Genomic DNA, 15,654 nt, shown 5'->3' with positions numbered 1-15,654 from the left:
ACATTTAGTCGATCACAACTTGATCATCTGCACGTTCGTTGCAAATTTCACGAAGCAACAATAACGATTAAATAAAACACTGAAGCGACACCACGTGCAGGGTAAGGTAGCAACTGAATCCGAGACGATCAAAATCAAACCGGTGAAATAAGAAATTGATTAATCGGTTGTCAGTGCCGGAGAGGTAAGTTACATTCCATCACACTCCCAAATTGCGATATTCATTATGGTGAGCTAAAAACACCATCAAAAAGCTTGAATGAAAACAGGCTGAACTATTGTGTCTATGAAAAGGATAAAAGCTTGTATACATGTTTCCTGAATACAGTAAGTAACATTGAAACGGTGCTTACAACCGCCACATGGACAATAAAAGGGACAAATTTTCTTGTCTGAGAACTCAATTGAATCACCCTTTTCATGCCAGGACTAGGTAATAACGTTATTTTAATGTTGCACAGCTGCATAAAAACCTTTTCCACAACAAAGTGTTGGTTGTCACAAAGTAGCTGCTAAAACTTGGTTCAATTTACATTAAATACTGTAAGCTATGCACGTTACACAGTCATGACAAACGTGGTTTTTAGCGACGGTATTTTCTGAAGTTATTTTTCTATCATATGATTGGCTCAGTCATGAGTAATCATGTGATGACTGGTTGAAAGAAAGTAAAAAGATTTCCAATACAATTGCTTTACAATTCAAAAAAATATTGTTTTTAAAATGACTGAGCGTCCCAACAGACGCTGAGTTACGGTCATGTAAAAAAATAGATTTAGAATTTGATGCGCTCCTTTTGTTGACCGAAGGATCTGGGAAAACATGAAGCCGTTCTTTGCCATAGCAAAAACAAAGCAAGAATAAAGCAACAGCATCCAACCCGAAAACGGACCACGAAGATACGAACACAAACTATTCTTGCTCCATCATCATTCACAGTTGATCTTTCACATCTGCAAGAGAATTAGTGATCTGAATTAAATCAACTGACAACCTTATTATGATTAGGTAGTTTCAACGTCACCAAACGTGATAGAGTTACAAAAACATGACTTTATCAGTCCAGTTTAGCAACCATAGTCCTAAAAGGGCCGTAGGCATTTCTCTGTAGAGCAGAGTATTGTTCATAATTATAAGAGAAATCAAGGGCTATAGTCGAAAGGGGGCTCCACTCCGCAATCGACTTTATCAGTAATTGCTTATTACCTCAGGATGGCGATAGGGAGCAGTCGGGGGATGAGGCCAGCATGGATTTGAGGAATTGTCATCCTGAAAAATGAGAGCTGATAGTTAAAAAACATATAACAGTTTTGTCAAACGTCAACCTACTATATTATACATTTATACAACCAGTCTGTTGTCAATGGTTGCCAGTTTGACAAGGCTGCTAGCACCTAGTGCGATTGTTAGTGTTTAAGCATATAACTGAGTATATTGTGAGGAAATTAACAAATCCTAGATTACAATGAACTAACAACGCATTGAAACAGTACGGTAAGTGGTGTCAACATTTTTATGGGCGATTTACTAAGCGGATTCTCCTGAACAGAGTAAACTACAATGATCTTACCTGACAAGTGCTGTCTTCATGTAAATACAAATTTTGTGATGTCCTGCCGTCGTCTGTGGTTGCCGTCCCTCCTTCTACAGCCCTGTCTTCTTGAGTGGGTGGATGGCTCAGATCCAGTGTTAGAAAAGGCTGCTCTGGTGCTGCGCCGTGAGAACTGGATCCAGAAGACTTCCGGTCATGTGACTCGTTTTCGTCGCTCTTGCGCAAGTGACCAAATAGGTCTTCGCCCGATACGCCGATGGTGTTGTAAGTCGCGTGCGATGTGGTTGGCTGCATATTGCTGGGTGGAACTCGGGCAACCACGCTTGTCTGGCTGTCGTTAACATGGTCACTACTGTCATCAGTATCAGGAATAGTTTCCCACATTTGGTTGGTTTGCAAGCGTCGATGATGCAACTGTAAGAAACAAGAAATAACATTGGTCAAAAAAGGTTAATTTTAACGTTTAAAACAATTGATGTAACATAAAAAAAAATAGATTTTATAAAATAACTAGGAGTTTTCGAACCTCGTGCATGAACAGAGCGCTGACACTCATCTCCAAAGAAGCTAGCTCTCTCTGGCGGTCGGCTGCATAGCCCCCTCTCGATAGGGTTGAAACAGCAAGAGGGTTCGTTGCAGGAGGGCCAGCCATGATTGAACCTGTAGTGTCAATCAAATTATATGTTAAGGGCAGGCTAAGCCTGTTATTGTCGTCTGTTGTCAACGATAAGATAGGAACATATCATAATAATGATAAGTTGTACAGAATTGTTGAAAAGTAACTTTTAGCCCATGTTTGCACTTTAGTTAAGTGGCGTATATACTGAGCCTTCGAACAGATCTTATAACCTAAAAATAGAAATGTTTTACATCAAAAGTTTATCTTAGAAATCATCAAGGAACTTGGCATTGATACAGTTTTAAACTCGCTTACCATGTGGAGACAACACACTTGTGATCAAGCCTTCTCGCATAGTGCCATCTACCGGTCCTTCGCAATTAATTGCCCCTCGATATTTCACCGTATTGCGACGCTGTTGTGCTTCTCCACTTGCATCTAAACAAAATTCTAGTCCATGAGGATTGTGGTAAAGATAGAACTGTTTTGCGATTTTTTTTTTTCTAAAGCTTATTGTGGTTATTTTTTCTGTGCTTCTAGAAATAACTCTGACGACATTTTTAAAATTCAAGTACCCGTTTCATCAAAACAATTGAAGATATATTAAACATAATGAAGAGCCGCCAATAAGCCACAAAAAATTCTTTGCGCAAGGGCGACTGAGGGTTTGGCTGGCAGCCAAACTTCCATTAGGGAAAAACACACAAAGAGTATTTCCTTTGTACTGAAAAATGACGTCATGTAAGCAAATTATAAGTGGTTTCATCTTCTTTAACTATTGCTATGAAATTTGACCTTTGCTCAATTCAAGAGTTTTGTTCGAATTGAGGTAGCTGCACCCAGACAAGCCTGTTGTTTCTGAATGGGCATAGCAAGCATTGTACAAAGTTGTTGCAATTCAAAATGAATATTGTTCAACATAAATAATTTCCAGTAGGTAGGTCATAGGCAGCCCAACCCAATTATACAATTTAGGTAAAGAGAACTTTTTTAAACCATAAACAGACACAATTCAACAACAGCACTACATTACATTATAAAAAAAAAAGAAACACTTACGTAACGAAATAACATGATGATTTCAGGGTTACTAGAGGTCAAAACTAAGTCAACTGTCGGTCACTCAGGTCAATTACAAAGCAATCCGATAATTCCGAATTAAATAGAAATAATATAGTTTCGGGAGAGAGTTTGCTTTTTTATACCAAAGACAGGCAAGACACAACAATAACACAGGGTTGAGCATTACAACAGTATATTACATATTTACAATTTTCGTTTGTACAATTACAATTTTCGTTTGTACAATTACAGTTACAATTTTCGTTTGTAACTTAGTCATGCAGTTGCCTTCTTATTGTAATTTTTCGTCTGTCTGTATGTTTTCCACTCCAGTGCTTTTCGTGCGTGTTTCTCGATGCTTTTAGTTAGTCAGTTAGTTACGGTAGTCACTGTCAAGAAGTGAAATTTATTGTAGTTTATAATTATTTACAGATTCCTGATGAGGACTTAAGTTAAGTCGAAAACGTTTGAATGTTGAACTATTTGTAAATATGTAATATACTGTTGTAATGCTCAACCCTGTGTTATTGTTGTGTCTTGCCTGTCTTTGGTATAAAATAGAAATAAGTTTTGTAAATGTTTAACTTTACAGACACTGATAACTTCTACAGTCTGCCTATTACAAGAACTGTTTTTGTTATTGGCCAGCTGAGCAGCATACCGGCTTATGAGCAAATTGCTAATTACAGCCATCACAGATTAAAACGGCATAACAAGATAAGTTATTAGCATACATAGTCAACAACAATAACCTTAAAAACATTAAGTTATGACAGTACCAGTCAGTGCTGCATAGTGCATATATTACCAAAGTTACAGCGAAAAATGACCACTGCGCAGCGCGCACGGAATAGAACGACTTCAAACATTATAACTTCAACAATTAAAAATACCTGTGGTGATAGAATGGCAAAACATATAACAACGTTATCTATACGTTTAGCTTCCGGCAAAGAAATGATTTTTTGTTAAAGTCATGCCAACACTAAGCAATACACCGGAGTACAGAAACATGAACTGTCAAATTTGATGATGAACAGGTAAGTTTGGAGAAACTGTGTTGGTGGTGTCCGGCTACGCCCGAATGGATGATGATGAAACTATACTTAACAAAAGGAGCAAATATCTGAATTTTTGCCACTTCTAAACCAGTATACAATCGATCTGTGATGTGATGCAAGTAGGCTACTGCTGATTGCCTGTCGAACGTTGATTAGAAACTGCAATATTTTATGCGAAGATTTAGCCGGAAATCACTCAAAAATAGTGATACTGACCAATTGTGTGAGATCCTTCAAAAGAAAGTTGTGAGTCAAACAGGTTGCGATGTTCACTGAAAACCATGTTTCCCGGATACTGAAGCATCCCTGGGTTCTGTAAGCATGCACACATTTACAAGGGTAAGATGCAAGTTCAGCACAAAATCGAAAGCTACAACTGAAAGCAACATGTTCCATCTTCAAGACGTTTCGTGTTTACGTGAATATGGACTCAACAAATCTGTGAATACATTGATTAGAATCTGGCGTTTAAAGGCTTTATTTTTATGATAATAAATGTTTATATAGCGCTATCTTTCAGTGCTTTACAAACCAGACAAAGTCAGTTTAGCCATCCAGGATATTATCTTGAATCCAATACTTTGCTGAGTGCCAAGCAGGGATAAGATGCAGTGCTACTTTTAAAAATTCTTTGGTATGATCCGACAGGGCATCGAACTCGCGCCTATCGTTTCAGAGGCGAACACTCTGACCACTAAGCCACCGTTTTTAACCTGATTGCAAACAGGACGACCAGTACCTAGCATTGCAACTTTAAACGGCCAAACGAGATGTGAGTTTTGCAATAGGGTGAGTTTCTAGAACACATGCAAGTTGATGCAACTAAGCAATAACACATAGAAAGCTGCGGTGGTTACCAGAAAGGCGCTTCCTTCAATCGACTGCAGTGAGGCCAGCAAAGGATTCTGTGTAGTTTGATGGTTTGCAAGAGCAGAAGCGTCTCTCTGGGCGAGTACCTAGAGAGAGAGAGAGAGAAAACTTTTATTTTGTCTGTTGCAACAATAGCACGGTACAATTATACACAACATGAATAGAATAGCACCATAGCCATCTAGGTACCACAACAGACAGGAAGCAGCGAAAGACTATATCAGTCATCGAGTCAGCTGCTTCCCTGTTCTTAATGTGACAAATGTCAAGCATCGGTAAATTACGTTTTAGTTATTTTTCCAGTTTCCTTTTTGTTAGTTTGCCGTTCACTACGTGTCCGCGCCAACAATTAAAAACAAAATTGAAAAGAAATTAAAAAAATTACAAGTTTCGTGAACTTTTTACTTTGAGTCTTCATAGGCAAGTTAAAAAATGAATTGTGATGTCACAGAAGACCGCAAGATAAAAATTAAGAAAACCGGTTCAGCGTGACCGCACGACTTGTAGAAAAAAAAACAAAGATACAATTGAGCGCAATAACATATAGACAATAGACCTAAGGTGATAGTGAATATCTGTAATTGATGTACAGTACTACTTTTTATTCAAACAAACTTTAATCATTTAATTTCAGTTTAAAACGGTGGTATTAAAACATATGAATTAGGTTAAAATGCCTACGCAATTAAACATATGCAGCTTTGAAAACAAAATGTGGTCTGTTGCAGTTAATGGATCAAGTAGCCTAATTAAGACATCAATTAGGCCTACTGTAACATGGGGAAACAAAAATAGAAAAAACAAGAGAAGGAACAGCTCGAAAGGTAAAATTTTCAAAAATATTATTGTTGCGTCATAAAATTTGAAAATTAGGCAAAAATTATAAAATCAGTCAGACCGAGCTGATTACATTCCTCTAAATTCAAAATTGCGCAGATCTACAAACTATTGGCCAACAAAACAAAATTTAACAAAAACGGGGTTGTAACATACAGTAGCCTACAATGAACAGTCCAGATTCAATTCTTTAAAAATTTGATTTGATAACCATAAACAACATTCTTTTGAGTCGATGATTGCAGCATCAAGCCTGGGTAGGGTTTGAACTTGGTTGAGTGAAAATGACGGTTGACTACGGTTGCGTGGAATACAAAAGGCCAAAAACATTTCTTGTGACTTCTCTTTACTTTGTCTTCAATATTCAATAATAAAAGTGGCTACTGGCTATCTATGAGCGATCCAACTCAGAATATGCAAATAACAAAATGGCTGCCGAATTCACTGGTAGGCCTTTATGCTGTAGCTACTAGCTAGGCTAAATCAAGGTTTCTTTGAATTGTCTCTTCTCCGCGAGTTCTTTATCGATTTTCAAATTTTTTCCACTAAAATGACCACAATTAAATTCCTTTCTCAATTTGTACAAATCCAGCTATTCTCCAGGCCTAAATTTTTCTTGATTCCAACTTATACATTTAGACCTGGAGAGCAAAAACTTTGCTGTTCACTTTGAAAAAGCGCGGGAAAACTGAAAAACGTAAGAAAAACCTAGAATGAAAAACCATCAGTGTTTTTGCGACGGAGCTCAAGTGATTGCTTGAGTTCAACCGTGTACACTGTGCAACCGATCATGTTAAGTGAAATAACCAATTTGTGTCGTTTGAATACTCAAATCCAGCACCGCAAGATGGAAATAAAAAGTTGGAATAACGTTGATTCATATTTACAAATGTGACGCCGTCTCGATGTAAAATGACTGATTTGCTGGGAAAGCTACCATTGGACTACGCTGGAAAAAGATCCCTGCCGTTTCTTTGAACTTGGGGATTGCCTTAATTTTTGGTCAAGTGAAACGTCTTCATATCAAAGCTTAAACCCCAACACGATAAAAATGTCTAACCTTTAAGTTTGCAAGAAAAGTGTCCTCTGTCTGTGGTGCGGTCCATTTCGGATTGGTAACGGCAAAATGCATGAGCGAGAGTTCAACCTTCCCATCGTCTGCTTGTTGCAAGAAATTTGGCTCGCTGTCTTTTGCTTCATGCCACTAGATGGGAATAAAGAGTAACATTAGCTGAGATTCACGAAAGGGCGTGTTGCAAGCATGCTATAATAGTTTAGCACTCGAAAATAACACAAATGAATTGCACGTGCGCGCGTCGAATTAACCAGTCAAGAAACCAGTCCTTTTTACGTTGACTCAATGTTTGCAGACGTCTGCAATGTAAAAATAAACTAATTTTCTTGCTCTATTGCCCTAAGTTCTTGCCCTAAGTTCTAGAAAAATCCAGTTTCATTCCACTACTGGTCACATAAAAATTTATGAAAATTCTAAAAAAATGTAAAAACGAACTAATTTTCTTGCTCGGTTAGATTCAATGCAATAAGTATTAAAGACAACAGAGTCAACAATGCAAACAAAACCCAGTCTTCACCTTGGGGTCGCCATGTTTGTTGATGTCGAGTTGGGCAAAGGAGCATACATCTCCGACTCCCGCGATGTCGACGGTAAAACTCCGGAAGAAATCCACAAACTCCAGCGATCTTTTTCGCATCCACAAAATCAAGATGAATGGAGTAACGACAGGAGACAAGATTTCTTCCAGGATGTAAACCTGAAGCATGCAGATGTCAAATTGCTTTGTTGAGTAAAAATTATTAACATAGAAAAAAAAACACAACCCTACTGTAGAGATAGTACAACTGTATATTTGAACTTGGTGAGGTAGCGGTTCAGTGGAGTGGTGTCTCACTCCACCGGCCTGTGTTCAAAACTCGGCGTTGTCACGTGAAACCGACTAAACTCTTAAAGTAGTTTTTGTATTCATAAGCATATTTTTCGATTGTTCTAACTACCTCACGTGGCATCGTGAGGCGACATCTTACCGCTTTGTACTGGAAGATTTGAGCGAATTGATCCCTGACTTGGTAGGTGTGCGCTAGAGACCTCCAGGAGTCCGGAGAGTAATGGATTTGCGCCAAAACTTTCCGCATCAGTTGTTCCGGACAGGACACAGCATGCTGGAGGAAAAGCGTATTTTACGTACAACTTACACGATAAACTGTTCAATGGCATGAATGGATAAAGCGTTTCAAAAATAATTATCATGTAAAAAATTTCCTCTCACAATTCGTCATCGCCAGCGTTAAACAACTATTATACTTGATAAAATTAATTAGTTATGAAAACTTATAACTCTTGAAAACTTTATGACACCGGTATTTCACTTTTTATCACAGATAGAGAGGAGAAATCTAATTTTTGCTTTCAAAACAACTAAAAATAATTAAATATTACAAAACTATCGCGGCTTGTTTATCAAGACACTTCAATGACTGAATAAACACATGGAAACACAACTTCTTTATAATTTTTTGCGTTAGATTTACTGCTCGAGTGCTCGTTGTTGAACTTCACCTATCACCTATTCACCTATCAACTATCACCCAAATTAAAAAAATCCGTGCTTTTACATTGATTCCACTTCTGTAGACGTTGAATCAATGTGAAAAGAATGAATATTTCCATCTGTCCAATGCCCTCACCCGATCAGGAATGAGTTTAGTACAAAGATGGACAACAAAGGAGAGAGCGGCAGCAAAGACAAGAACATGCTCCACGTCCAACACATCGATATCCCAGAGCGTTAATGCGATGATGACAGCCAGCATAGAAGCCGCCATGAAGGCTATTGTTCTGGAAATGAGCAACGCTGATGTTACTAGGCGCAAGCGAATGGATAACTGTTACTTATAAGAAATGCTGCATGAAAATGAAGTGATCAAATTAAGTACTGTATATATATAATTAAATGCAATTCCAAACATTCAATCATTTTGCGCTAAATCGCTAAAAAACAAACAGATAAACTATAATAAGGAAATATCAACCAGCGAGTGAAATATCTGGTACCAATGTCATATGGCGTGTGGCTTTGGAACATGGCGCTTTCTACAAACAACATGGCGGCAAACGCTTTCTACAAACAATTTTCTGCAAAGGTAGCATGGCACTTTCTTCTTAAGGAACGAGCCCAGAACGATGCTGACCATAAGCTGCATACAGTTATAACATAGCCTACTGTATATCCAATAACAGGCTTCAGAACTAAGTAATGTAGCAAAATCGAGGAGACCCAAATAACTCACTTGGCAAATAAAGCAAGAATTGGGGACGCAAAAGTTTCCATGTATGCAGTTGCAGGCTTATAACCTCTGTTTAACCGAGCACGAAATTCGTGTGGAAGTTCGTTAAAATGCCTGTCAAACGCGCAAATTAAACAAACAAAAACGACCACGGTGGTTACAAATGTTACTCTAAAGCCTGGTCTACACTACACAATATTTTGAGCTGAGCGTGGCGCATTCTTTGTTTATTTAAGACAAAGCTTCTCTCGGCTACAGCGCCGCCTTCGGCCTGAAAATGTCTGGTCATCGCGAGCTTTTTTTACGCTCTGGAGAGATTCGCTTGACCAAGGTTCTGGCTCAAAATTTAGTTTGAGCTCAGGTCTTGGCATTTTGTGGGACTTTGGCGGAAAGGCAGTTTCAGTTTTCTGGAAAGATGGTACTCTGTTTCAGTTAATAGGTTAGTTGGTGAGTGTAGATAAAAATTAAAAGGTTAGGTTTAAAAAGTCTTACATAGGCCTACTTAGCTGTTAGTTTGGTTAAGGTGGCACTTCACTAGGATGTTGGTATGATTAAAGTTGGCCTTCCAGCTAGTATGGTGGTCCTACCTCTTAGACGGATTCAAACTATCTTTAGCTGTTGGTCAGGTTCAGGTAGCACTTCACCAGGCTTTTGGTCAAACTTGGGTTGGCCTACCTGCTAGTCTTGCATTGATTGCAGTGTTCAACTGTACAAGTTAAAGGATTGCTGTAGGTCTACAATACTATTCTAGATTATTTTCAGTTGACCTATTACACTGTGTCAGTACAGCGATGGATGCGTTTGATTGATAAGTTTGAATCAATTGAAGGCGAATTTCCAGCCAGATGATGTAACCAAGCAGAAAGTGACGTTGTTAGCGCTTGAATGCACACGGTTGCAAGATCAAATTTGCCAGTGTAGACAATTTTTAGTCAGTCGAGGCTGGACAAGGCAGGCGTTTGCGCTTTTCGGGCTTGTAGTGTAGACCAGGCTTAAGTTCTAGGCTAGCTAGAAAAATCCAGTTTCATTCCACTACTGGTCACATCAAAATTTTATGAAAATTCAACTTGGAGCAAAAAAGGCATAGAAGATGAACTCGTAGCTTCAATGCAGACATATGTGAAGCTGAAGTAGAATTTATGCAAACCGATGTAATTTAACTGAAAACAATTTCAACCTTGTGGGACGGTTTACTGTAGATACTTAAATAAAACAGAACTTGCAATTTATCAAGCCAACAAAGCGTTTAGTCCGGAAGGTGGCTGTGTGATAACCATTTGAAAGCAAGTAGTGTGAATGCGAAGCATGCAAAATTTTTCTTACTACAATATAAGAAATATTTTAAAAGAAACTTAAACTTTTACCAACCCTGTTTTTTATAATGCAGCTGAAGGGCAACGAAACAAGAAAACTAAGGTTTTCAGCATTCAAAGCAATTGCATTTTCTCTTTTCATAGAAAACCACACACTCTTAAACCATTTAACTTATAAAACGTTAGCAGAAATTGAACTCACCGCATATACAAAAGACCATAGGCTGACCATTTTCTTGCTGTGAAAGCCCCTGGCTCTCTCTTCAACATGTCTGCATATCGGAAGAAAGTATAGAGGACTTGCCAGCCGCATATCAAAGGCATGAATAGAAGGTTGAACAACCCCAACACGAGGAGCTCGTTAGACAAACGGCTGGCCAGCTGCTCGCGCCTCGCTTTCACTTTGAATTCGTCCTGAAAAAGTCAGCAAAAAGTCGTTCGTTTTACATCGTATCAACATTGCAATTTTTCATTGTTGAGACTAAAAATTCAAGAAATCGTCTTCATCAAAGAGCAAATACACTGAAAACCACTGCAGATTGCATTAAAAATCAGGCAATGTTGATAAGCTTGTTGTCACTACCTTCATATGAAAGCTGCTTGCAAAGAAAAAGCGACGGCCCCAAAAAAACAGCCATTCGATGTTAACTTTGAGACCATCGGTGAAAAACACGACCTCTCCAAGAAATGGAAGATGGATGCGAGGAGGCAGCAATCCTTTATTTGACATAGCAACCATGTAGTTGTCGAACCTTAGGATTCTGAATAAACAATACCGGTAAGTCAATTTGAAGATATCACTGGTATTAATTAAGTGTTAAAAACAGTTCTTACGTTTTTTATTCCTTGCTGTTCTACATTTTTATTTATTTTTTATACTAGGCTATTTTGCAATCACTCGTACAGTTACAAAGCACCAGTGCTATACAATAGTCATCATAAAAAATTGTGGGATTGAAAATGAAAGCAAACCTACAAAGGTATGGTTGTTGATTTACTTGTAGCAAAACTAAGTTGAAACTAAACTCAGTGACTGAGGCATATCAATATCCATGGATAACTGGATATGCTGTTCTGCATTTATTTTCAATCCCACGGTCGTTTATCATAGGTACACATATATTGATAATTCTGAACCACCGTTACTTGAAAACTAAATAAAACGATTGCAAATAGCATAACAGTTAAAAAACGCAAAAAAAAGACGATAAAACGTTTTTTTTTAATTTGTAAGACAAAAAAACATCAACACAACGACAATTAACATTTCGAACATTTTAAAGTGATCAACAGAAACACATTAGTAATTTAAAGACAATATACCCCCATTTTAAGAGACGAACATGTCAGGACTTAACATCCATGTAAAAAAAGTGAAAAAAAACCTCTTAAATTATACAAAAAAAAAAATAATACGTAAAAAGGCAATTACGTCAATACATCTACGTACATACATCAGTCAGATCATGATTTATCTTTCTCACACCGGCGGCAATATTGTTTTGAAACGTAAAACAGAACATAGTTTACGATGAATGTACTCTACTTTGCAAGTCGCAAAAAAAAATGAAGTATTAGACCTTCATAATTTTCTATCTATGATTAATTGATTATGCATGCACAATCTACCACAAAAACGGGTCGTAAGCTGTTGAAAGAAGATGTTTGATCTTTGTTTACAAAAATAGACACGTCTTCTTGAGTACTGGGCAGCCTTGCTTAATCTTTTGATATCAATACAATGTGTAGAACAAGATATTTAGCTATTTACCTGTTGTAAATGTCCAATTCTGTTAGCGTTTGCTTATGAATGCACATCTGCTGGTCTTTCTGCACCATCATCAGCCGTTGCTGAACTTCTTGCCACGATAAGTCGCTCAACTCGTTCTGAATTGAAAAAAAAATGACATCTGATCAATGTAAACATCTCAACAAGGCAAAATACAAAACCAGCAAATCTGAACCAGTTTGAAGCTAAAATCTCGGCACCATCTTCTGGACACGATTTCACAAAAAAAAACAGCTTTGCAGGAATGTTGTCGGAACTTAAACATGTTTTCTTACCGGTTTAATACGTAAAGCTGTAGTGTAAAAACGTTTTATCTCCATCAAATGAAAATAATCGAAAATGAACTTGGCTGTTTTCACAACCAATACGAAGGCAGCAATAACAAGCAAAACAACGACGATAGCGCTTCCAGATATCCTGCAAAGAAAATCGATGCACTGGTGAGTGTGGAAAAGGTGGAAAAACAGTTTCAATAAAAGAACTGATTACATTCAATCTTAGTACATGATCAAAACTTTATGTAAGTTAAATTAAAGTGAATTCAGAACACTATGACCATTACGGTGAGGTCTATGAAAAACCTTTCATGTAGCCCATTCAATAAACTATATATATAATTAGTTAGAGTGCAATTATAAAATTTGTTTAGAAAGTGGTGCTAATTTGATAACTTAACGTCTGCTTCAGTTTCTCTGCTTACATCTGTCTCATGACAGCACGACATGTTACTGTGACATTCCATGTAATAGCTCATACCTTGCTGAACATTCTCTGCCAGAGTACATTACATCCTTGAAGTAAAGCTTTGAGGATGAATTGAAACCAGGGGGTAAAGTGTTTGCGTACAAGATATCGAAGTTGACACAGCGAACCAACACAGTTGTAAAAACGGTGAGAAAAGTATATTTGCTGAAAAAAAGTTCAGTCAATCCTTAAACAAGCTACTACATAACTTTGTTGCAAATAAGTTCCTTCACGTCATTTCTGAGAAGCCTTTTAATGCAAAAAAAACTTTATACACACTGCAGTCTATATTTGTTTAAAGACTATATATACTGTTTAGATTGCAAAAGTACAAGAGAGTGACAATACAAAAAACATTTAAAAATATATTTATATTATATACGCCAAAGCACACAAGGTAATTTTCACTAATAAATTATTTTATAGAAAATGGAATCGAAAACTTACAGTAATTTAATACCGTATATATACAATAAAGCCTGTTTACAAATTTTAAACCACATATACAAATACGTATACGGCCGCTACGGTGTATATACCAATAATTTTAAAATTGTATCATATATATATATATAATTAGCTTTATATGAATCTGCAGAATAGATTCGATTTACAAAATCTTTTTATTTAGTTTACATGTGAGATGATATTACGACACTGTAAAAGTTAAGTGATGATGATACCAGTACTAACAACAATTAAATGAAATTTTGATCCAAGATTATATATTTGATGAAGCTGTTCCATGACTATGATACTAGCAACTCAAAGGTAACTTCTATTCATTCAAAATACATTTTCAGACCGACAAAGCTTGTTAAGAACGTAAACTTTCACATTTAAGCAGACACTTCAAAATCACAGAGGCAGGTTCAGCCACTGATGAAATATGGACAGAATTATGATGAAACCTGGTAAGTGCTAAGCAAGTCAATTGTGACAACTTACAATTCCCTGATATGATACTCACACAAGTTGAAGGAATTTGTCAAAGAATGAATAAAGAAATCCATGGTTTTGATGATATTTATATACTCTTGTGAAGAACCCATCGAGGTCTTCAATATGATGCCATAAAGCTGGAATGAAGTGTTGTTCACATGTTATTTATTCTTTACACTAATTTTGTAATGTCCCATTTCATGCAAACAAATATCTTAAACTAACAATAGGATACCAAACTAAAAACCAATGATCCGTACATTATTTACTCATAGTTTATTGCAATAAAACATAAATTAATAGGTAATTGTGCATAACAAATATAAAATAAAAGAACATACATAAAACCTGAACTGTAAAAACATCTTAGGTCTTAATTGGGAACAGCTAAAAACACTGGATGTTCTGTTGTCATACATATCATAGTTTGGGGTCTGCTACTATTCGGTGAGTCCGATTCGGTGAGTCTGATTCGGTGAGTTCCTAACCTCTAACCCCTAACCCTAAAACGGCAATAATAATTAGGCTACGGTACCCGATAATTTAAAAAAAAAATTGAAAAAATCCCCCGTTAAGGGATCGGACTCACCGAATCGGACTCACCGAAACGGGCCATTCCGCATAGTTTGGATGGATCAAAGAATATTTATTGCATTTTTTTGATTTAGCTATTAGCTATGAGGTCACTTTTTGTCTCATGATATCACTAAATTGTAATTTTTTTACAATTTCAATCAGGGAGGCAACATTTACAACTTTGTAATTGAAAGCATTTTGTTTAGTACTGATAGGAGAAAAGGTTTGAGACCAAATTGACTAGCAAAGCAGCATGGCCTTGTCTTAGCTAATCGAGTTTGGCAAAACGATTAAGTAAGTGTATGCACTTGTCACATAGAATGCAACAGTGCAACAGCCAACAAGCAACTTTAAAAATTTTGGACTTAAGTTAAATAGTTTATACATACGGTACCACTTTAGTTTTCAACCTAACATAGCAAGTTTAAACACACAAATTGAAATTTCAAATGCAAATCTTTAGCTTTCTTGAAGTGCAGGCACATGCATTATGCAATCATGTAAAAAAAAATATATTAACCTTTGTTTTTGTCAGGTACATGCATCAGATATGTAACTTCATCATCATGGACATCTTCATCATTCGGAGAATCAAACTTGTAGTAACTTGTCTGATATTCACTCATTTTTAGGATTTGCTCTTATTATTCTTTTGTGGTAAGGACAAAATTACGTAAACAAGTAGTTTGGAGACAGACAAACACACACCAAGTATAAATTAAAAACTCTAAGCAAATTTCCTTATATACATTTTAAGACTGTGAAATATACTTTGTTAAAAATTGCTACCAGACTTTCATTGATTAGGAACAACACTAAACTCATCACTCCAAACCACAGGTTTTTTATCCCCAAATCCAATGTAGCTAGCCACATGGTCAAGTGTTGAAAAATCCTACACAAATCTCACAAGCATTAGATAACACAAGCCAACACACTTTTTGTGTCAGCATAGTAAATGTCATTCCAGGGTATATTTTGGGTGC

At 36.8% G+C, this 15,654-nt stretch overlaps 1 protein-coding gene across 1 annotated transcript; it reads right to left on the bottom strand.

Annotated features, from left to right (window-relative positions):
* Window positions 1-54: 54 nt before the first annotated feature.
* LOC145771757 (autophagy-related protein 9A-like) lies at window positions 55-15,418 on the bottom strand. The gene is made up of 19 exons (XM_082583491.1): window positions 15,189-15,418; window positions 14,121-14,229; window positions 13,163-13,315; window positions 12,682-12,823; window positions 12,389-12,504; window positions 11,201-11,378; window positions 10,820-11,031; window positions 9,308-9,418; window positions 8,705-8,855; window positions 8,045-8,179; window positions 7,594-7,773; window positions 7,062-7,205; window positions 5,152-5,250; window positions 4,511-4,607; window positions 2,487-2,609; window positions 2,079-2,212; window positions 1,571-1,966; window positions 1,207-1,269; window positions 55-953 (listed from the first exon to the last, which is right to left on the bottom strand). Exons 1-19 carry the CDS (start codon window positions 15,292-15,294, stop codon window positions 948-950), a joined length of 2,655 nt encoding a protein of 884 aa, XP_082439617.1. The 5' UTR covers window positions 15,295-15,418; the 3' UTR covers window positions 55-947.
* Between the last annotated feature and the right edge of the window lie 236 nt (window positions 15,419-15,654).

Source organism: Aplidium turbinatum, chromosome 6 (genome assembly GCF_918807975.1).
Source record: "Aplidium turbinatum chromosome 6, kaAplTurb1.1, whole genome shotgun sequence".
NCBI lineage: Eukaryota > Metazoa > Chordata > Ascidiacea > Aplousobranchia > Polyclinidae > Aplidium > Aplidium turbinatum.
The sequence above is the reverse complement of the archived record's forward strand: the minus strand, read 5'-3'. Positions and strand labels throughout refer to the sequence as shown.

Bases quoted from the DNA above. Each gene is read 5' to 3' on its own strand.
- LOC145771757 (XM_082583491.1), bottom strand. From the start codon at position 15,294: ATGAGTGAATATCAGACAAGTTACTACAAGTTTGATTCTCCGAATGAT. The intron at 7,774-8,044 runs GTAAGATGTCGC...TGCATGCTTCAG, and splicing joins AAATCTTCCAGTACAAAGCG to GTTTACATCCTGGAAGAAAT. The intron at 2,610-4,510 runs GTCAGTATCACT...AATTTTGTTTAG, and splicing joins TGAAGGATCTCACACAATTG to ATGCAAGTGGAGAAGCACAA.